Consider the following 24,109-nt stretch of genomic DNA (forward strand, 5'->3'; position numbering starts at 1 on the left):
ATAGGGTATTTCTACATTCAGCTGAAATTGTGGGACTAATTTTGCAGCCATTTTTACCCATTTCCCAGTATGAAAATGTAAAATCTGGGGCTAAGGCAGGTTTCACACTTGCGTTTTTTTGCGCTGTTTTTTCGCGCAAAAAAAGCATGCGTTTTTTTTCCTATTCTTAACATGGGTGCGCATATACACGCATTTGTACGCGTTTGTATGCGCATGCGTTTTTTTGTAGTGTGCACTCGGGCGCACAAAATGCACTCTGTTGCATTTTTTGAGCGTCCGACTTGCCCCGAAAAAACGCATGCGCACGCAATGCATTTTTTTTTTCACCCAACCACCCATTATAGTCTATGGGGCATCAACGGACTCAGAAGAAATTGCACAACAAAATGTATGATACATTTTTTCCTGTTACCCTTGCAAAATGCAAAATTTATGGCTAAAAATTTTTTTTGTGGGAATATAGTGATTTTTTTTTATTTTTAACGCTCAATGTTATAAACTTCTGTGAAGCACCTGGGGTTTCAACATCTAAATAAGTTCCCTGATGGGTCTAGTTTCCAAAATAGAGTCACTTGTGGAGGGTTTCTACTGTTTAGGCACATCAAGGGCACTCCAAACGTTACATGGCGTCTGCTAATTGTACCAGCAAACGTTACATTTAGAAAGTCAAATGGCACTCCTTGTCTTCCGAGCCCTGCCGTGCACTAAGACAGTAGTTTTTCCCCACATATGGGGTATTGGTGTGCTCAGGAGAAATTGTACAAGTTTTGTGTACATTTTCTCCTGTTAACCTTGTGAAAGTAAACAAATTGGGTCTAAAGGAAAATTTAGTGAAAAAAAGTGAAATGATAATTTTTTTTCCTTCCACATTCCATTAATTCCTGTGAAGCGCCTGAAGGGTTAAATAAAACTTCTTGAATGTGGTTTTGAACTACTTGAAGGGTGCAGTTTTTGGAATGGTGTCACTTTTGGGTATTTTCTGTCATATAAGCCCCTCGAAGTCACGTCAAATATGATGTGGTCCCTAAAGAAACGGTTTTGTAAAAATGAGAAATCGCTGATGTACTTTTAACCCTTCGAACTTCCTAACAGAAAAAAAATTCTGTTTCAAAAATTGTGCTGATGTAAAGTAGACATGTGAGAAATGTTATTTAATAAGTATTTTGTGTGACATCACTCTCTGATGTAACCCCCTTCATGACCAGAGGTATTTTCATTTTTGCATTTTTGTTTTTTGCTCCCCTTCTTCCCAGAACCATAATTTTTTAAATTTTCGGTCAGTATGGCCATGTGAGGGCTTGTTGTTTTGTGAGACAAGTTGTACTTTTGAAAGACACCATTGGTTTTAACATATTGTGTACTGGAAAGCGGTAAAAATTACAAGTGAAGTGAAATTGCACAGCTGATTTTTTTTTGCCATGTTCACTAAATGATAAAACTGACCTGCTATTATGCTTCTCCAGGTCATTACGAGTTCATAGACACCAAACATGTATCGGTTCTTTTTCATTTAAGTGGTGAAAGAAAAATCCAAACTTTGGTAAAAAAAAAAGGCGCCATTCTCTGAGAGCTGTAGCGTCTCCATTTTTCGTGATCTGAGGCTGGGTGAGGGCTTATTTTTTGCAAGCCGAGCTGCCGTTTCTATTGATACCATTTTGGTGTATATGCGGTCTTTTCATCGTCCGTTATTGCATTTTATTGCAATGTAGTGGGGACCAAAAAAACGTAATTCTGATGTTTTTAATTTTTTTCTCGTTACGCCGTTTAGTGATCGGGTTAATTCTTTTTTTATAATGACAAATTGGGCGATTCTTAACGCTGAAATACCAAATATGTGTATATTTGATTTTATTTTTTGTCTTATTTTCAATGGGGTGAAAGAGGGGTGATGGGAGCTTTTATTTATTTTTTTATGTTCAATCCGTTTTATTAAACTTTTTACAATCAAGTAATATATTATATGAAAAATGATAATATATAGAATCATAGAAAATATCTAGTATTCAAAATGAGAATACCACTTTTAACAGTAAGTCAAACCAGTAGCGTAGATACTGTGGGGGCAGAGGGGGCCGTTGCCCCGGGCCCAGTCACATGCAGGGGCCCACTGGGAGACATGGCCAGTATCTGAGGTGTCAGTGAGAGAGCAGTACAATGCCGGCTCCCCTGTCTGACAGACTGCACAGTGGCAGGTTGCAGAGCCTGTCTGTGCAGTGTACGGTGCTGCTGTCTCACCGGAGGAGCTCCTTCCTGGCTGGCAGCAGCTGCAGTTTCGGCCGTGCAGGCTCTGGTTGTATCAACCACACAGGGTCCTAGTGCCCTCTGTGTGCATACACTGCACACTTCCTGGTCCTGCCTCAGCCACTACCTGCAAGCTTCATGGTAAGTGGGGATTGAATTTATTAAATTCATTCAGCTTAGGCATGTCATGGTCACTGTGGGGTGTATGTGAGAGGATGGTGGTATTGTGAGGCAGGTGGGACAGAGCACTGGGGATGAATGTGAGAGGATGGGGGTATTGTGGGGGAGGGGGTACAGGGCACTGGGAGTGAATGTGAGAGGATGGGGATATTGTGGGGGCTAGGGCACTGGATGTGAATGTAAGAGGATGGGGGTATTGTGGGGGCTAGGGCACTGGGAGGTTACTCTGCGAGGATGGGGGTATTGTGGGGGAGGGGGTACAAGGCACTGTGGTGAATGTGAGAGGATGGGGATATTGTGGGCCTGAAGTAGGGGAGGGGCAACAGGGCACTGGGGGTAAATGTGAGAGGATGGGGCTATTGTGACTGAGGGGGGACAGGGCACGGAGAGTGAATGTGAGAGGATGGGGGTATTGCGGGGTCAGAGGGACAGCACTGAGGGGTACATGTGAAAGGATGGGCTGTTGGGATGTGGGAGGGGGCTTTTTTTACTTGTGAGCTCGTTAATACTTTAATAATACAGTAGATTAATATTTCAGTATTAGTATAACAAGGGCACAGACAGACGGCTGTATAACCGCAATCCTCGGACTGGCTGGTACCGCTCCTGACATGAGCGTGACAGCGTGATGTATTACTATGCAGCTGTCACACTCAGGTGTTGAGAGCCGACGGTCAGTCTGAGGATTGCGATGCGATCCTCGCACGAGAAATACGTCCATCTGTCTGCCCCCTAACAAGCATAACCATACAGTAACCACGAGCTGCATTCTATTTAATAATAAGCAATTTATTATTATAAAGTTATTAAAGGCTCGGTGTCACGCCATTCTGTCTGTACTTGGTTGTCAGCGTGACAATGCATGTCTTTGCTTTAACCCTTTACTCCTTTCCCCCTAATTGAGCTGGGATACTGATGGCTGTTACCTGTATGGAGTCTGCTCAGTTCCCTGCTCTGCTGCGTAGCCATGCATGTGCTGTTAGTTCTTTGCTCTGCTGCATGACCATCCGCATGTGTGGTCCCTAGTTGCCGCTGGGGAAGTTGTCCGCGGGTTGCGAGATCATTTGCAGCTGGTGCATGACTTTCCACGTGTGTCTAGGCTTGCAGATGCTGCCAGGTGCACTAAGCCTCAGTTCCTGCACTAACTGCGCTGCAATGGCTTCTGTGTGTGCTTAGGGCGTGCGCGGCCACACCTCCCCTGCTTTTATCAGGGTTAGTGTGTGTACTTGAAATGCTGTTCCCAGCCAATTGCTGAGGAGCAGCTCCTATACAAACTTCCCCTTCCCTGCTGGGCATTGCCAGAGCTACTCACAACGCGCCTGAACTTTTCCATGTGTGTTTGGTGTTCCTGGACCCCTCCTGTCCTGTTTTGGTACCAAAGTCCCTGCCTTGATTCCTGCTTTGTCATGTTCCTACGCCCTGCCCTGGAGGTGGTATATCCAGACCTGAATCCTTGATCCTGTACCTGACCCTGTCTGAACTGTCTGCTGTTATGTTTCTGAAATCCCTCTGAGTTTGGAGTCTTTTGTAACCGGTGTTCCTGCTGAGCATCTACTACCTTGTGCTCTGACTATCATGCAGTGCTAGCTCCATGCAGGCCCAGCAATCCTGCGGTTCTAGCACCATCACGCTTGAGTTCCTTTCTAGGTCCGATGCCTGGAGCCTGATCACCGCAGTCTGTAACCTGATGACCTCTGTCTGGAGCCTGATGACCACAGTGGTGCCTGTAGGCTGTGTCAGATGTCCAGAACCGAACGACTCCTTTCTGATGTCTGCCGGTGACTCTGATGTCCAGCCTGTGTCCTGATGTCATGTACCCTTATGTCCTGCCTGTGTCCCGATGTCCCGCCTATGTGTGCCTCGGTGATCCGTTGGTGCCTTGGGGTCCACTGAGTGGTACCCTTCTGGGAGGTGTGGAATCGGGAGCCTGTCATAGCCCTGTTTCTTCTATGTACTGTGTGACTTTAAGAAAACTTTACGTTCTTTATACCTGAAGTTGTGCGGTGTTATCAAGTCCTATGTGTCTTCTCTTTGTCCACATGCTCAGCTGCCACAGTATCCCGGTCGCTGCCCTTCCCTAGTTTGGGTATGCTTGGGTCCCCCCTCTGTGGTAGAGGGCCCATATTGCGTCCATGGGGGGGGACACCAGCCCCTCCCCGTCGTGGTCGGTGTGGAGGCGCCTGATGGGCCGCGGCCGCAGTCGTGACACTCGGGATAATTGTCTGCAGTCACTTTGAGACTACAGACCGTAAAATCATGATTGAGTGGGCCTGCCACCATGAGACCCCAATACCACTAATGCGATCAGGCGGTTATGCGGCCACGTTTGCTATTTGCACGTTTTGACTAGATAAGTTTGACTTCACTCCATAGAAGATAATTGGTTGAAGCCGAAAGAGTCATCACACGACCCCTGTTATGAATGAGTCACCGTAGGAGGCAAAAACAGAAATACTAGCTAAGTCCAGAAAACCAGAGAAGTTGACAGCTATCGGATTGCAGACCCCTGAACCTAACAACAACAACTAGCAGTAGCCGTGGGGGGTTCCTACGGAGCCCTAGACCCCTCGATCACAGCCGGAGAACTACATAGCCTAAAGACAGAAAGAGAAATCTAAACTGCCCCAGAGCAGACCCCAAAGCAATAGGCAGCCCCCAACATATAATGACGGTGAAGCAAGATGAAAAAACACTCACACAGATAGAAAGATAGGCTGAGCAAATGATGGGGCCCAAGCTAACTAAATAGGACAGAATAGAAAAGCTGCTGTCTGCAATCCGCCAAAACCCTCTCAAAAACAAGAGCCAACAGACTAATAGGGAAAAAAGCCCTGAAGACGCTAGGCTTCAAAAAGACTATATCAGTACTCAGGTATTTTCTGAAGACAGAGCAAAAAGGAATTCAGCTCACCCAGCAGGGAAAGGCAGAAATCCAGAAAAACAAGGCAGAACAGAACCAAAACACAAATGCAAAAAGTAGAGCAGAAAACTTAGCTTTTGAGAAGCAGGAATCTGACTGGTCTCCAAGAATCCCTCAGAGTAATCACCCGCAAGGCAGAAGGGCGTCGGCTGCCTTATATCCAGTCAGCAATCCCAGTCACCCAGTCATCATCATTCTGCTCAGGTGCTCTGCAATCAGCCTCACTACCTTCCTTCACCAGAAGAGGGAGTTCATCAGACCTCAATGGTGAAGGGGAAAATGAACTCACAACAGACCCCCTGCTCACATCAGCGATGCTGGGGCCATTACTACTGTACATAGGGGACTCAGTTAAATATTAAGAGGGTACTTGAGAAGCATTAATATTTATAGGGGCACCAGTAGGGTAACTACCGGGTGGCAGACCGCGCTGAGGCGGCTGTCAGTCAGTGCCGTGGTGAGGTTACAGAGGCATCTCTCTATACACAGAGCAGTGACTGAAACCGTGCCAGCACAACCACTATGACTGGAAGTGCGAGGCTGCCGAGAGGAATAAAGTTAATTTCCTCCCTGCAGTGGACCTCTCAGTGCAGGCACCGCACGGTGTCAGAACGCTATTAACTATTATACTGTGTATTGGAGGAGCAGTGGGGACATCATTCTATGTATAGGGGAACTCTTGGGGACATCATACTGTGTATAAGGGAGCTGCAGACCCATCATACTGTGTATAGGGGAGCTGTGGGATCATCATACTGTGTATAGGGGAGCTGTGGACCCATCATACTGTGTATAGGGGAGCTGTGGGCCCATCATACTGTGTATAGGGGAGCTGTGGGCCCATCATACTGTGTATATGGGAGCTGTGGGATCATCAAACTGTGTATAGGGGAGATGTGGGATCATCATATTGTGCATAGGGGAGCTGTGGGATCATCATACTGTGCATAGGGGAGCTGTGGGATCATCATACAGTGTATAGGGGAGCTGTGGAATCATCATACGGTGTATAGGGGAGCTGTGGGCCCATCATACGGTGTATAGGGGAGCTGTTGTCCCCATCATACTGTGTATAGGGGAGCTGTGGGCCCATCATACTGTGCATAGGGGAGCTGTGGGATCATCATACTGTGTATAGGGGAGCTGTGGAATCAACATACGGTGTATAGGGGAGCTGTGGGATCATCATAAGGTGTATAGGGGAGCTGTGAGCCAAGCATACTGTACATAAAGGACTTGTAAATGGAGAACTCAGTGGACATTATTAAATGTTAAGTGGGCACTTAAACATTATTGTTATAGGGGCTCTCAGAATTGTGACCATCAAAGTTGCACATGGAGTATTATTACTTTCAAGTGACAAAATTTGGAGGGCACAAGAAATAAATATTTTCTAGGGGGCAATTTTACCATCTGGAGAGCACAAAGGAGGCATTATTACGTTTTAAGGGGCACACAGTGGTGGCAGTACTATGAGGGACAATAAGAGGAGCTCTACTTTTGTACCACACAGCAGTAATAGGGGAACATAAGGCAACTGTGGCTTAGTATTGCGGTATCAGCAGGATGATGAGTTTGTGCAGGTTGGGAATGCATTGCACATGGAAACACGAGAAGCAATTGGATGAAACTGAATAGGTGGAGACACAGATTAGATATTAGAAAAAACTTTTTGACAGTGAGAGTAATCAAAGAGTGGAACAGGCTGCCACGAGAGGTAGTGAGTTCTCCTTCAATGGAAGTCTTTAAACAGAGGCTGGACAGACATCTGTCTGGGATGGTTTAGTGAATCCTGCATTGAGCAGGGGGTTTGACACGATGACCCTGGAGGTCCCTTCCAACTCTAACATTCTAGAATTTTATGATTCTACATTGTGAAAGGTGCTGAAAGTTTGAGAAGTCAGATGTGTCTTTGTTGTAATCTCTGCAGACGAGTCCTGGGTGGAGAGGTCGACATGGAAAAGACAGGAAAAATGAATGACTCCACCAGAAAGAACGTCAGCTGTAAGTCACCATATGGTGGTAATATCAGTGCAGGTCTTTGTATAGACTTTTATTTTCAATAAAAGTGTGGCTATCTCGTGAGGTTCCCCTATACCACCATAGTTATAATCATGATTACCTGGTTAGGGGCCACAGGTGGACACAGACAGAAAGGGCCCCTGTGTAAGCACAATGTATGGGCCCTTTGCAGCCCAAGAGCTTCTAAAAATGCATCTTTTTGGAGGTAGAAATGGGCCTCCTTACCTCTTGCGCACATGTGCGGCCACGCAGGTTGCACCAATGATAGTGTGGGAGGAACGGCCCCCGTCGAGTGTCCAGGCCGGAACCAAGGGAGCCGTCATCTGGGTTCTGGGGGAAACTGTCCCCGGGGGACAGAGATCGAGGACAGACCGTTGTGACAGACAGATGGGCTGGGGGAGGGACCAGTATAAAGGAGGCGAGGAATCCCCGGGACGATGAGTCAGCAGACCGGGACAGAGGCAGCAGGAGACCGTGGGAGCGACTGCAAGATAGAGCGACCTACCAGTGCCAGGGAAGACGCCGACTGAGGACTCCAGAGGGACGGCGCCAGGGAGATCATCCGAGATTTGCTGCCCCGCTCCAGCCCGCGGCCACAGTTCGACCCGCGGCCGCTGCCATCTCGCTCCAGCCCACGGCTGCGGCCTGTTCCCCACCACCCACAGCCGCCCTGCTCTCACCAGTGGCCGCGGCAAGTACAGGGCCGCCGGTGGCCACAACTGTCCCTCTCCGGTCCGCAGCAGGGGCCGAGCCTCTGCTGGCCGCGGACTCCCCGTCGCAGCCGTTAGCTGCACAGGTGGTCTGTGATTCGCCTACATCGCTGCCGCTTGCCCCAGTCCGGGGACTGCAGCCCACCAGTCCAAGGACTCCGCCGGGGCCTGTGGGGCTTCAGTGTCATCAGCGCGCCGGAGCGCGCAAAGACTTCGCCAACGCCTCAGCAACTGGGCCCAGCGACTACTACGCCGAAAGACCACCATCCCGAACGGCGAGGGACGTCTGGACGGCTAAGTTGACTCTATATTTACGGACCCGTAGTCGGCCATTCCGCGGCCCTATAGTGACTGGCTATTGCCGGAAGTAGTCGTGTTCTACCCGTTTGTGTTTGCTTGTTTTAGAGCCCCTGCGAGGGCAACCCGTGTTACCCCTTTTGGTGATAAAGCCATGACTGAGGAAAGTTCCCTCTAGTCTTATAAACGTTAATACAGAAAGCACCAAATTGTCTCGCGACTCGTCACTGCATCCTGCGTACCTGCAATTACCACAATAGGGGCCCACTCAGATGTTTTGCCCCACCTGAGCGGAACCCCTAGCTATGCCTCTGAGTGAAACATACCATGGTAGACAATAGCAGTAAACATATGACGAACTCAAACAAGGTATTCAAGAAAGAAAGTATTATGTAGAAGAAAGATATAAGATAAGAAGAAAAGGGAAAGAAAGACAAGGGTAAAAAAAAGGGGGAGGGAGGGGAACAAGAAAGGGTTATGGATTAAGGGGGAGGGGTCCTTAAAATCATGTATATATTAATGTGCAAATTCTTATGTAACTGTTCAGCGGAACAAATTATGGAAATCAGGTGAGTCCTGAAATAAAATCCATCCACTCCAAATCCTTTTACATTTATCGTTTATTCCATTTTTTTCTTTTTTTTTTTAAATATTTTTAAAAACGTTTGTTTACTTTTTGCAATCTTCAATAGTCTCCGTGGGAGACTAGAAGCTGCAGTGCTTTGATCGCCTCTGATACACACAGGCGATGATTAGATCGCCTGTGTGTAGCAGAAATGCTCACTTTCTAGCAATCCGGCTATGACAACCATAGAGGTCTGCTGGAGACCTCTGGTTGTCATGCTGACCCATCGGTGACCCGCGATCATGTAACGGGGTCACCAATAGGCGGGATTAGTGACACGCTTCCGGTAAGCGCGAGGTAAATGCCGCTGTCAGAAATGTATAGCGGCATTTAACAGGTTAACAGTGGCTGGTGGATCGCGATTCCACCTGAGGCTGTTGTGGGCACATGTCAGCTGTATATATCAGCTGACATGTGCCTGGAAAGGTGTTGGCTCAGCGCCAGAGCCCGCACCAAACAGGAGGAGTCCTACATCAGCGTACTATTACGCCCGATGTCGGAAAGCAGTTAAGGGCATAAAAATTAAAAGTTTGAAAATTTTAAAATTTTCACCAAATTTACGTTTTTTTCATAAATAAATGCAAGTCATATCAAAGAAGTTTTACCACTGCCAAAGTACAATATGTCATGAGAAAAGCTCAGAATCAGTGAGATCCATTGAAGCGTTCCAGAGTTATTACCTCATAAAGTGACAGTGATCAGAATTGAAAAAATTGGCCTGGTCAGGAAGGTGAAAACAGTCTTCGGGGTGAAGAGGTTCAAGAGCCATTCTGCTTTTATTTTACATTTTATAATTATCAGTATAGTTGTATAAACGTCTGCTTTTTTGTGTAACAAGTTGCATTTTTCAACATTGCCATTTTGTTTTACATATAAATTATTGATTAATTTTCAAAAAGCACACCGCACCACTGTCTGATGGCTCCTTAATTTACTATGTTTTTTATGCCATGGAGCTAGGATCTACGTCTTACCAGCTTGATGTACAATGACCTCAGATGGTGATTTCTTGAAACCCATAACGTGAACATTTTCTACGGTGGATTTCACTGGGAAACAACCTAGATTGGCAGCAGAACTAAGACGAAAAGTTAAAAAAAAAAAAACAACAACAGAGTTTTCATTGGAATCATTTTAAAATAAATGTAAAGTCCATATATTTTCTAATAGACATAACTGAGCAAGCAGAAATCTACTGTGAGTTAGCACACAATGGTGGTCTTCATTGCACAGATGGTCCTGCCAGAGAAGTCCTACCACAGCACATAATGGTGGTCTTCACTGCACAGATGGTCCTGCCATAGAAGTCCTACCACAGCACATAATGGTGGTCTTCACTGCACAGATGGTCCTGCCATAGAAGTCCTACCACAGCACATAATGGTGGTCTTCACTGCACAGATGGTCCTGCCATAGAAGTCCTACCACAGCACATAATGGTGGTCTTCACTGCACAGATGGTCCTGCCATAGAAGTCCTACCACAGCACATAATGGTGGTCTTCACTGCACAGATGGTCCTGCCATAGAAGTCCTACCACAGCACATAATGGTGGTCTTCACTGCACAGATGGTCCTGCCATAGAAGTCCTACCACAGCACATAATGGTGGTCTTCACTGCACAGATGGTCCTGCCATAGAAGTCCTACCACAGCACATAATGGTGGTCTTCACTGCACAGATGGTCCTGCCATAGAAGTCCTACCACATAATATATGACATAATAGGTCATGTACTGTACTAACATTGCTTCCATAAACTATTAGGATTGATTTCTTGGCTTGGTTGACATCATTTTTATAACCAAAATAGCAAATATATCTTATTAAAATAGGAAGTGGAGAAGCATTCATAAAATGTGTTTCAAGGTCACTGACTGCATAAACTGATGCACATTATAACAATTATCAGAGAATGTTTCACCCTCTACGTTGCACCAGAATTAAAATTTTCTTTTGATTTTTACACAACTACGTGAGAACTAGTCCATCTAATATGATATAAACCTGGTCTTATATACTGGTCCCAAAACTTGCAATCTAGTTGTTATTTTTGTCATTCTCTTACCGTGAGTACAAAACATTTTTTTTAAAAGTGAATGTTCTGTAGCTGAACATGTGCTTGTGTAAGTACTGAAATGAATGACCGTCATCAATGTAGATTTCTCCCATAGCGGTACCCTGAAAATAAATACAAGAGCTCCATTTAGGGTGAGACCACACAGGCGGCAGCCCAGCCAGACATAGCGGCACAGATGTCCTAGTCTATGATGGATGCCAAGCAGACAGTGAAGTAAATGAAGACATAGCAAAAGGCTCCAGTATCCAGTATTGGACTCTTAACTGTAATGATTCTGTTGTTTATCATTCATGTTTCAATTTCTTTACAGGTAAACACCATTACTTATTACATAGTAACATTATTACAAGGCTGAAAAAAGACATTTGTCCTTCCAGTTCAGCCTATATTCCATCAGAATAAATCCCCAGATCTACATCCTTCTAAAGAACCTAATAACTGTAAGATACAATATTATTATGCTCCAGGAAGGCATCCAGGCCCCTCTTGAAGCCCTCGACTGAGTTTGTCATCACCACCTCCTCAGGCAAGGAATTCCAGATTCTCACTGCCCTAACAGTAAAGAATCCTCATTTATGTTGGTGGAAAAACCTTCTCTCCTCCAGACGAAGAGAATGCCCCCTTGTGACCGTCACATTCCTTAGTATGAACAGATCCTCGGAGAGATATTTGTATTGTCCCCTTATATACTTATACATGGTTATTAGATCGCCCTCAGTCTTTTTTCTAGACTAAAGAATCCTAATTTTGCTAATCTCTCTGGGAATTGTAGATCCCGCATTCCCTTTATTAATGTTGATGCCCTCCTTTGTACTTGCTCTAGTTCCATTATATCCTTCCTGAGCACCGGTGCCCAAAACTGTACACAGTACTCCATGTGTATTGATCGTGGGAATCTGACTCCCGCTCCATGATCCTTACGGTGCCCATACACCTATAATGGGTAGGAGCTAGAGATAAACATAAAAGAGAAAAAGCTCTCATAGGACAATACCATACAAATGTAATCTCTGTGAGTGGGTAGGAGTGAGATACCCCCAGGAAATGCCTTATTCACCTTAAGGGCTCATTCAGATGTCCGAGCACAGACTGGCCACAGGTCTCCCTTATGGAAATACATGAAGCTTTCATGCTCCAATCGGGAAAGCCATGTCCAGTCTGTGAATCGTGGTCGGAGCACAGACGTCTGAATGAGCCCTCAGACGTTGTGTTTAGAAGTTGACAGTCTTGTTGCTGTTGCCCGTCCTATATAAACAAGTAGGAAGCCTCACAGATCAGGACTGGATATGTGTCTGCAATGCGTACAAATGAAGATCCATGACCAAAGGAAGCTGGAACAATAGTGACTTTATTTAGAACTAGCTGAAGAGCCCAGCGCTGCCCGGGTATAGTAACTAACTACGGTTAGTTATAACAAATTATAATTATTATATCTATCTATCTCTCTCTCTCTCTCTCTCTCTCTCTCTCTCTCTCTCTCTCTCTCTATATATATATATATATATATATATATATATATATATAAAGCTGAGTGTAGAGCCCTGCCCACTCCGCATAGCCACATTCACTATAATATCCCACATCATCCCGTCAGCCAGAGCTACCGGACTACTACCCCTAATATCCCACATCATCCCATCAGCCAGAGCCACCGGACTACTAATATCCCACATCATCCCGTTAAAGCCACCGGACTACTACCCCTAATATCCCACATCATCCCGTCAGCCAGAGCCACCGGACAACTACCACTAATAACCCACATCATCCCGTCACATCCGCCGGACTACTACCCCTAATATCCCACATCATCCCATCACAGCCGCCGGGCCAGACTATTACCCCTAATATCCCACATCATCCCGTCAGAGCCACCGGACTACTACCCCTAATATCGCACATCATCCCATCAGCCAGAGCCACCGGACTACTACCCCTAATATCCCGCATCATCCTGTCAGCCAGAGCCACCGGACTACTCACCCTAATATCCCACATCATCCCATCAGCCTGGGGTCAGAACCAGAGCGCTGAGTGGATTTGCCCTGACTTCCATACCAATGATCCCTTTAATAGAATCCTGGGGTGAGAATCAGAGCGCTGAGGGATTTACCCTAACTTCCATACCAGAGATCCCTTTAAGAAAGCCTGGGATCAGAACCAGAGCGCTGAGTGGATTTGCCCTGACTTGCATACCAATGATCCCTTTAATAGAACCCTTTGGTCAGAACCACAGCGCTGAGTGGAACGGTCCTAAGTTCCATACCGGAGATCCATTTAAGAGAGCCTGGGGTCAGTATCAGAGCATTTGAAGGCAATTGCCCTGACTTCCATACCGGGGATCCCTTTAAGAGAGGACAGGGGTCACTACCAAAGTGCAGATTGGATTTGCCTTCACTTCCATACCGGGGATCCCTTTAAGAGGGGCCTTGGGTCAGAACCAGAGCGCTGAGTGGATTTGCCCTAACTCCCATTCCGGGGATCCCTTTAAGAAAGCCTGGGATCAGAACCAGAGCACTGGATGGATTTGCCCTGACTTGCATATCATTGATCTCTTTAATAGAACCCTGGGGTCAGAATCAGAGCGCTGTGGGATTTGCCCTAACTTCCGTACAGGAGATCCCTTTAAGAGAGCCTGGGGTCAGTACCAGAGCATTTGAAGGCAATTGCCCTGACTTCCATACCGAGTATCCCTTTAAGAGAGGCATGGGGTCAGAACCAAAGCACTGGATGGATTTGCCCTGACTTCCATCCTGGAGATCTCTTTAAGAAAGGCCTGGGGTCAGTACCAAAATGCTGAGTGGATTTGCCCTAACTTACATACCATTGATCTACGGGAGGGGGAATTCATTTCCGTCATGTGCTCTGTGCTCCTTTCTGGGGGGCAGACAATGGCTGGGAGCTTATGTTCCTGGGGATGCTAGATTTCTCTCACCATGTCAGAGTCTGCTGAGGTGTTGTCAAGTGGGAAAACTTGCTCATAGCAACCAATCACAGCTCAGCTACTTTTAACCAGCTCTGATGAAATGAGAGATGCTTAAAGATTGGTTGCAAGGAAAACTGTTGCTCATAGCAACCAATCACAGCTCAGCTTCTTTTGAACACCTCTGGTGAAAGTATTAAGTTACGTACCAGTAACGGTATTTTTCAGAAGCCCATGACAGCACTACGAGAGAGGGGATCCGCCCTCAGGAACAGGAAACCTACAGACAAAAAGGCCTGCACCTCTCCCACGCATCATTTGGATTACAGAGCTTGAGAGGCTACCATGGTTTGTGGCACAGCATATCTACAATCTATACATCTTATTTATAATTTTTATATAATCTTTACTCCAAATTAAGGCAAATCCGTGAAACAAACTTCTAAGAGGAAGGAGTGCACCCCTATACGTGAATAAGGGAGGGATCTAAGGGTGCTCTCATGGGCTTCTGAAAAATACCGTTACCGGTACGTAACTTAATACTTTATTCGGACTCCCATGACAGCACCACGAGAGAATTACAGAGATGTAAACTAACTTAGGGAGGGACTACAGCCTGCAGCACCCTTAGCCCAAAAGTGAGATCCGAGGAGGCACCAATACCTAACCTATAGTGGTTAAAAAAGGTGGAAGGAGAAGACCAGGTGGCCGCCTTACATATCTGGTCAACTTACACTCCATATCTCTCCACCCAAGATGACGCCATGGCAAGAGTGGAATGCGCCCTCAGGTTCTGTGGAGCCGGACCGCCACCTGTTGTGTAAGCCAGAGAGATAGCCTCCCTAATCCACTTTGCTAACGTGCGTTTTGATACTCTAAACCCTTTCTTAGGACCTTGGAAGGATAAAAATAATGCGTTCTCTTTCCTCCAAGGATCAGTAGCCGATATATATTCTAATAGGCATCTTTTAACATCTAACGCATGAAGCTTCTGCTCTTTAGAGTTGGTAGGATTAGGGAGGAAGGGAGAACTATCTCTTGTGCCCTGTGAAAGTGTGATGCTACCTTGGGCAAGTATGCTAGGTCCGGTTTTAGGATTACTCTATCATGTAAAAACTCTGTATAAGGGGGCAACCTGGAAAGTGCCTGTATGTCACTTATCCTACGTGCAGATGTTATTGCTACCAAAAAAAGCTGTCTTAAGGGATATAATCTTTAACCAGGCTGAATCCAGAGGTTCGAATGGCTTCTCTGTCATACCTGTAAGGACTAAATTTAAGTCCCATGGTATACATTTATCCATGTATATGGGTCTGGATCTACTAGCAGCTTTGATGAATCTAGTCACCCAGTAGTTGCTGGCAATATCACAGGTAAACAGGGCCCCCAAGGCTGAAACCTGCACTTTTAAAGTACTTGTGGAAAGACCCAACTCGATTCCCCTCTGAAGGAATTCTAGCATCTGTTTCGTGGGTATTCCATCCCTGAGATTAAACTCCGAGGTGGACAGGATTTGCCTCCAGGTTCTAGCATAGATATTTGTAGTAATCTGCTTCCTGCTCTTCAGAAGGGTATTAATTAAATTTTGGGAGAAACCTCTATCCCTCAACAGTGCCCTCTCAAACTCCACGCTGTCAAATGGAGTCCCGTTACTTGCGGATGGTTGACTGGCCCCTGGTAGAGAAGATTTGGAAGGTTCGGCAGTACCCAGGGATCGCATACTGACATGGTCGTCAACCATGCGAACCAGGTCCTTCTGGGCCAGAATGGGGCAATTAATATGACTCTTGCTCGATCTTCCCTGATCTTTCTCACCACCAGAGGTAAGAGGGCAAACGGTGGAAAGGCATATGCCAGGGATAAATCCCATTTTATTAGGAAAGCGTCCACTGCCAGTGGATTTTCCCTGGGGTTCAGAGAGCAGTACTTTACTTTCCTGTTTTCTTTTGCTGGCAAAGAGGTCTACCTCCAGCTGACCCCATCTGCGGACAATCTGGTTGTAAACGTCCGTGTTTAAAGCCCATTCTCCTTGCCTTAGCGCCCTGCAGCTTAGAAAGAGTGCCTTTGTGTTGTCTTTCCCTCTGATATGGAGCGCAGTTAAAGATTGAAAATTTCTCTCGGCTATTTGAAATAGACGTTCTGTTATCCGCATCAGGGCCCCAGAGTGTGTTCCACCTTGGTGGTTGATATAGGCTACTGCTACCTGGTTGTCCAAGAGGATCCTCACATGATGACCCTGTAAGTACATAATGAGTTTTTTAACTGCCAACAGCTCCCTCTGGTTAGACGAGGTCTCAGTTTTGGAGTCCCATTGTCCCTGGACCACTATGTCCCCCATATGCTGAGCTGATAGACTCCATCTTAAAGGTTCTGTTAACCAAGAATTTATTAAGGGAACGTAAATTAATAATGGTCCTGAATGATTTATCAGGCTTTTGGATCAGGAACAGGGGAGAGTAGAAGCCTCTACCTCTCTCAGATTCCGGAACCTCCACCAGGACCTTTTTTAGGCATAGACTGAGGACTTCTGCTTCTAAAGCAGTTTGTTCAAGTGGCAAACGTAAGGGAGTTAGTTTAAAGGTATCTCGAGGAACATAACTAAACTCCAGCTTGAGTTTGGTGGATATTACGTTCCGCACCCAGTCACTATTGGTGATCCGCAGCCATGTTGGAAGGAAGGCTGACAGTCTACCCCCCACGGGAATCGCTAGTCATTGTCCCGGTTTCTTTCACACTCTTGAAGAACGCCTGAACATAAAGCCCGTACCTCTCCTTCTTCTATCCTCCCATCTGAGACGGTCTCTATTAGGCGATGGGTTGCGCCTTCTTCCCTGACCGAATTTCCTTCTATTGAACGAACGTCGGTAGGATGCGGACCACAGATTAGGGAACTTCTTGTCGTCCCTGGCCTTATCAAACAACTCATCCAGGACTGTACCAAACAAATATTCTCCTTCGCACGGGTTGGTGCAGAGTTTTGACCTGGTTAGGATGTCTCCTGGCCAGCACTTCAGCCACAGGGCTCTACGATCCGCATTGGAAAGTCCTGCTGCCCTAGCGGCCATTCTAACCGCATCAGCTGAGGCATCCGCTAGGAAGGCTGTGGCACCCTGAATTACTGGTAGGGCACCCAAAATTGTCTGTCTAGACGTCCCCTGTTTTAATTCAGACTCCAGTTGGTCTAACCAGACCATCATGGACCTGGCCGTACATGTTGAGGCTGCTGCTGGTCTTAGGGAACCGGCTGCCATCTCCCAGGTTCCTTTAAGGAAGGTATCTGCCTTCCTGTCTAGGTGGTCTTTAAGGGTCCCCATGTCCTCGAAGGGTAGTGAGGCTCTTTTTGATGCTTTGGCGATTGCCGCATCCAATTTAGGGGCTTTGTCCCAAGTGCTAACCGCTGGATCATCAAAGGGGTATCTACGTTTGAGGGCTGGTGGTAGCAAACTTCTCTTATCTGGTTTCTTCCATTCTCTATGAATTAGTTCCTGAATTTTCTTGTTCAAAGGGAAGACCCTTCGCTTTTTTTGATCCAGCCCCCCCGAACATGACGTCCTGCATGGATAACTGGTTTGGGCTCCTCCACCTCCATTGTTCCTCTCACTGCCTTTACCAGCTTGTCCACCCAGTCTAGCGGCAGACAGAACCGACCGGAATCCGCTTCCTCCGAGGGGGATGAGCCAGAGGGGTCCTTATTTCTCCTCCATTCCACCCAGGAATCTGACTCCAAAGGGTCCCTAACCCTTGAGCTCCCCTCTTGGGACAGGGATTTTAGGGTTTCTCTCATTTCTGCCTATGTCTTTTAGGCTTGCAGCGATTTTAGGCGATTCCTCCGCCACCGTCTGCTGGATACAGGGGGGACAACTTTTTTGGGCATGAGTCCGGTAGTGGGCATGCACAGAGAGCGCATTCCCTATGTTTTGCCTCACTCGTGGCCTTCTTCCCCTGAGAATAAAAACATAGAGGGAGGCTCCGTCACTGAGTGAACATTCACGTAGATCACTTACCAGTGCAGCAAATAGGTACCGGAGTATGTGGGGTATTTTTTTCAGTCAATGCTCCCGTCCGTCTGGAGGAGCTTTTATGACTGGATTGGTCTCTTCGCTTGGCACGCTCCTTACTGTCCCGTGATTCTTTTTTCTTTTGCTTGACCTGCTGAAGGTCTCTTAGGGACTGCAGCGATGATTGTCGCTGCTGCTCTTCTTGCTCGCTCTCCATCATTGCGTGCAATAATGTGGCCAGAAGCATGGAATCCCCCTTGGGCCCTGCTTAAATTCCCCTTCTCCGGTCAGCAGACATGCCGCGCCCCCCCCGATTGGTCTCCCCCCTCAGCTGGCCCAGCGAGTCGGCGTTTACCGGGCGCCGCCATCTTGGATCCTTCGCGCCTGCGCAGTGACGCCGCTGACCCGGAAGCACCCCCGGCTCCGCCCCCGATGTCACCGCGGCCCCGCAGACACTTCCTGTGTATCAGGGAGTCACGCGGGACACCCGAGCATCCTCCTGCAGCGCCTCCGGGTCCCGGACACCACTCGATTGCGCTGGCAACACCTACCCCTGCCACCACGCCACTAGAGCAGGGAGACCCCAGGGGCCATACTCACCGGCGGCGGCTTTTTTTAAGGGAAGCGGTTATCCTCCGGACTCCGCTCCCTGCTGCGAACGCCACTGCCGTGCAGCCCAGCAAGGACCACCGTGGCGTCTCCAGGAGCTCCGCACCTGGTCGAGGTAGGAGACCCCCCCGCTACCTGTGTTGGCCAGTCGGCCTGGGATCCATTCGGACTTCCATCTGTAGGATCCCGTCCCCTCAGGAACAGGAAACCAACTGATGCGTGGGAGAGGTGCCGCCCTTTTTGTCTGTAGGTTTACTGTTCCTAAAGGGCGGATCCCCTCTCTCGTGGTGCTGTCATGGGAGTCCGAATAAATGAAAGATGCTTCATGATTGGTTGGTGATACACACATACATACTGTTAGTCATCTGATTCCTGAGCGGCTCAACAGGAATCCAGAGCCTCACATTCTGCGGTCTCCCATTATTTATCGACCGCAGAGGAGATTGCTCAGCAATCCCGGCTTCCCAGACGCTCTGCTCAGACCAGCTCTGTAGGACTGGTTGTTGCTGCCACCTCTGGGTCAGCAATAGCAGCGCAGGCTGTCCTGCACAAGCCACTCCAGAGGCGAAGTCCTTTCATCGTGCTACTGGGCATGCTCATGAGACGATCTCCCATTGGAGATCGGGAGTCATGTGCTCAGGTCCTTCTCCTGATCTGATTGGTCCATCTCAGAGATCTGGAAGGTCCCAGAAGCGCACAACTATAAAAGGCCCCCATGGCCGCTCGGCCATGCGCTAGTATAGTCTCTCGTTGCTACTGTGTGAATGATGATGGATGCATGAACCTGCGAATGACTCATTAAGATCCCCTTCCTCTGATATTACGAGTGTGTATAGGGACTTAAGTTTAGAATCTGCGCCAGCCAGTGGCAAGCTGCAAGCCACAACAGCATCCTCCACAGTGCTAGCGTCCGACAGTGCGCCTGCTACCGGGCATTGTCGATTAGCGGCAGTGTCTGTCGCTGCGCTGCAGTCTGCAGCACCTCTTGGCGTCCACAGTTGTGACGCCGCATGCATGGTAGGCCTAGACAGACTCTGATCCTCTGCCTAGGGCCCAGCTCCTGTGACCATATATCGTGCGTGCACTTATCTGAGACCTGTGAGTCCAACAGGCTCAGCATTTATGTTAATTCCTTAGGCGTCTCTGTGAAGCTAACAGAGTACACCCAGCGCACACCGGGTGACGTCTAACCCGCGTGCAATATACCGCCACATATCGCGTCTGCCATTATCTAGCAGCGGTTTAACACGTACTGCACGGTGGACCCCAAGCGGCGAATGCACTTTGCCGTTCCTAACACATACATTCAGTTTTAGATATAGAGATGTCCAATCTATGCTTTTCTAAACTGGTGATGATTTTATCCTGATTATTATTATTATTTATATAGCACCATTGATTCCACGGTGCTGTACATGAGAAGGGGTTACATACAAATTACAGATATCACTTACAGTAAACAAACTAACAATGACAGACTGATGCAGAGGGGAGAGGACCCTGCCCTTTCGGGCTTACATGCTACAGGATGGTGGGGAAGGAGACAGTAGGTTGGTGGGTTGCAGCAGTTTCGGTGTTGGTTGAAGTGATATCACCGGTAGTGGTGAGAGAGAAGGAGGTAGCGGGGTCATTGCAGGCTGTAGGTTTTCCTGAAGAGGTGGGTTTTCAGATTCCGTCTGAAGGATCCAAATGTGGTTGATAGTCGGACTTGTTGGGGCAAAGAATTCCAGATCATAGGAGATATTCGGGAGAAGTCTTGGAGGCGGTTGGGTGAGGAGTGAATAAGTGTGGAGGAGAGAAGGAGGTCTTGGGAGGACCGGAGATTACGTGAGGGAAGGTATCGGGAGATTAGTTCAGAGACATATGGGGAATACAGGTTATAGATGGCCTTGTAGGTCAGTATTAGTAATTTGAACTGGATACGCTGAGGGAATGGGAGCCAGTGAAGAGATTTGCAGAGGGGAGAAGTGGAGGAGTAACGAGGAAAGAGATGAATTAGTCGGGCAGCAGAGTTAAGGATGGACTGGAGAGGTGCGAGGGTGTTAACAGGGAGACCACAGAAAAGGATGTTGCAGTAGTCGAGGCGGGAGGATAAGGGCATGCACAAGCATTTTAGTAGATTGAGGGTTGAGGAAAGGACGGATTCTGGAAATATTTTTGAGCTAGGGGCGACAGGAGGTAGAAAGAGCTTGGATGTGCGGTTTGAAGGACAGGGCAGAGTCAAAGGTTACTCCAAGGCAGCGGACTTCCGGTACTGGGGAAAGTGTGATGTTATTAATTGTTATAGCTACTGTAGGTCAGATAAGGAAGATCTGTGAGATGGAGGAAAGATGATGAGTTCAGATTTGTCCACATTGAGCTTGAGGAAGCGAGAGGAGAAGAAGGAGGATATGGCTGATAGACACTCTGGGATTTTGGACAGCAGAGAGGGGACGTCTGGGCCAGAGAGGTAGATCTGAGTGTCATCAGCATAAAGGTGGTACTGGAATCCGTTGTACTTTATGAGTTTCCCAAGACCAAGTGTATAGATTGAGAAGAGTAGGGGTCCTAAAACAGAGCCTTGGGGGACTCCAACAGAGAGAGGGTGGGATGAGGAGGTGGTGTGGGAGTGGGAGACGCTGAATGTACGGTTGGAAAGGTATGAGGAGATCCAGGATAGGGCAAGGCCTTTGATGCCGAAGGAGGAGAGGATCTGTAGTAGGAGGCAGTGGTCAACTGTGTCGAATGCAGAGGACAGGTCTAGAAGCAGGAGTATAGAGTATTGTCCATTTGATTTGGCTGTAAGTAGGTCGTTAGTAATTTTGGTCAGGGCTGTCTCAGTGTAGTGATGGGGGCGGAAACCAGATTGTATATTGTCAAAGAGCAAGTTAGATGATAGGTGGGAGGAAAGTTCAGCGTGGACGTGCTGTTCCAGGAGTTTGGAAGCGAATGGGAGCAACGATATTGGGCGATAGCTGGACATAGCGGTTGGGTTGAGGGTTACCTTTTTAAGGATAGGCGTGATTGTGGCATGTTTGAAAGCAGAAGGGAAGGTACCGGACGTTAGCGATAGGTTGAAGAGGTGGGTTAGGGATGGGATAAGTGTGGTGGTGAGGTTGGAGAGGAGGTGGGATGGGGTCGAGTGCACAGGTTGTGAGGTGCGATTTGGAGAAGAGACGTTTAAGCTCCCCTTCAGTGATGTTGGAGAGTGAGGTTATGGGGTTTGGGCATTGGTCTGGTATACAAAGGGGTTGTGGTGCTTGAGTGATGAAGACTTGCCTTGTTTGGTCAATCTTATTTTTGAAGTGTGTGGCAAAGTCCTCAGATGAGGGAGGTTGGAGGAGGCAGTGGTGGGCGGAGGAGGGAGTTAAAAGTTTTGAATAACTGTTTGAGGTTGTAAGATAGGGAAGATACGAGGGTTGTGAAGTAGGCCTGTTTAGCAGAGGTGAGGGCAGATTTGAAATCGAGTGTTGCCTGTTTGAATGTGGTGATATCCTGATGAAGAGATCTGTTCTTCCCTCACATGCATAGATATGGACATGGACATCCTCATTAAAGTCACTAATGTTCCAGCATCCTTTGGCTTATGGATCTTCATTTGCCTGCCACATCCAATCTTGATGTACAACATTAATCTTTTCACAGCATACACATTCAACAACTGTTGATCAAACGCTTGTTCAGATGACAATTGTTCCTGTTAAGCCCATCATACACATGCACACTCAATTCAGTCGAGAGTGCATGTGTTTAGCCAGTTATACCAAACTTGGTGGATGCAACCGACTTTGCTCATGTAAATATGAGCACCTTTAAAAATCAAAGATTTACAATATATCCATGCACAACAATGCAGGAAAGAACCTAAGGGACCTTGATCCCTGTATTCTCACGAATAGAAATGTTCCATAACATTTTGTAATGATACTATAAAGTGGTGAAGAAGAAGAGGGCTGGTTTAGCTAATGAACTGAGCCAGACAGACACACGGGAAAGAGGTAGAGGCTATTTACTGCCTGATGCTGTAACGAAAACTTCTTGGACCACATGACAGGGAGTGTTATCGGGTAATCAATGAAGTTTTGAAAATATAAATTAATTTAATGCCACGCCACGGTTAAGAGCAGGTCAACCACTCGAAGCGCATAGGCTCTGTACCTCATTTTATGATGTTACTTTCTTACATGTCTTTGCTCAACTTTCAATAAAGAAGATGTTATACTTATCCATGTGGCTAAACTAAAGAGGCATGTTAAATTAATTTAATATATTAAAACTTATTGGCAAGTTTTTTTTTATTTCACCTCTGCCCAGGACGGATTTGACAGATTTCTTTTGACAAGGTACAACCACTTTAGTCAATGTCAGAGACAGTATTAATTAACCATTTTTCCTGAGAAAGAAACCATTCACCTTACGATCTAGTGCTACACGTAGCTCATACGGAGAATTGTCCATCCAGCCTGATGACTTGCCAATTGTTGTTTGTAAAGGAATAATAGATCCTCCACGTTGATAAACTGGAATCTGTATTAAAAAAAAAAACAATGTATTTATTTTACACCAGCTATTAATGGCCGCCAGGCTTACAATGCCAAGGTCTCACACTCCAGAAGGAGAAGTAGGAAGAAGTGCGGGACAGGAGTCGCGGTGGTGAGTAAGTCGGCATCCCTGCCGGGGGAGAGGGGGAGCATGCAGAGACAGCGGCGCTACATCAACAGTAATTTGGAGATAATAATCCTCTTCTAAAGCTTCGTTTATTGGACCACTACAATATGATCATGGGGTGTCAATGGGTTGTATTAGCAGTGTGCAGCGAAATAATGGGTTCCATATCAGCCATATGCCTAATAAGTCCTGTCAGGCATACAGGAGGAACTAAGTGCAATCCCAGCACGTACTATCTGATGGATGTGTGAGCCTGGATTTAGTCATGTCAGCGATTTGACCCCAGAAGTTTCGACTCTCGTACCAAGTTAAAAACACAGCAAAAGAGCACAAAAACATAACAAAATGACAGAAAAAAGGCAGCAGTTTTTACGAACATAGGCACCAAACTTATGCACTACAAGATGCAGTGACCCCCATGATTAAGGGCTGGAGCAGCACCGATGCTAATTACTGACCACTCACACACCGACCATTCATGGAGGAGACGGTTGCCTAATATTATAAATGCACACAGATGAGGCTTGTATAGGGCGCCAGTCACACAGATATGTGTGATGCAGTGTCTGGTTTACAGCCTATTGATGATGTCCATACTATTAGATGAGGAGGCTGCCAAGTACAATATAAGTGCACCCCACAGAGACAGACACACTAGTTTACAAGGACAACATTGATCATTGATGAGTTCAGCTGCATCTTGCATAGACATGGAAAAAATGTCCAGTATAATATACGTATATGAGATATTACCTCCTCTAATGCAACGTTCACTGTTTGCTTGTGGGCACTGCCAACGCAATTGAAGTTTCGAAAATCATACCAAGACTATAGAGGAACGATATTAGAATAGTTACA

At 46.9% G+C, this 24,109-nt stretch overlaps 1 protein-coding gene across 1 annotated transcript in view; it reads right to left on the minus strand.

Moving 5' to 3' along the window:
- GANC (glucosidase alpha, neutral C) overlaps positions 1-24,109 on the minus strand; it is a 202,049-nt gene that overhangs the window by 11,634 nt on the left and 166,306 nt on the right. The window contains exons 21-24 of the mRNA XM_073577850.1: positions 24,005-24,079; positions 22,997-23,110; positions 11,063-11,175; positions 9,970-10,073 (exon numbers count right to left, since the gene is read on the minus strand). Coding sequence (XP_073433951.1) covers positions 9,970-10,073; positions 11,063-11,175; positions 22,997-23,110; positions 24,005-24,079 — 406 coding nt within the window. The remainder of the gene's footprint in view (positions 1-9,969; positions 10,074-11,062; positions 11,176-22,996; positions 23,111-24,004; positions 24,080-24,109) is intronic.

This window comes from Dendrobates tinctorius, unplaced genomic scaffold (genome assembly GCF_039654945.1).
Source record: "Dendrobates tinctorius isolate UK_male_01 unplaced genomic scaffold, ASM3965494v1 ptg000057l, whole genome shotgun sequence".
Lineage (NCBI taxonomy): Eukaryota > Metazoa > Chordata > Amphibia > Anura > Dendrobatidae > Dendrobates > Dendrobates tinctorius.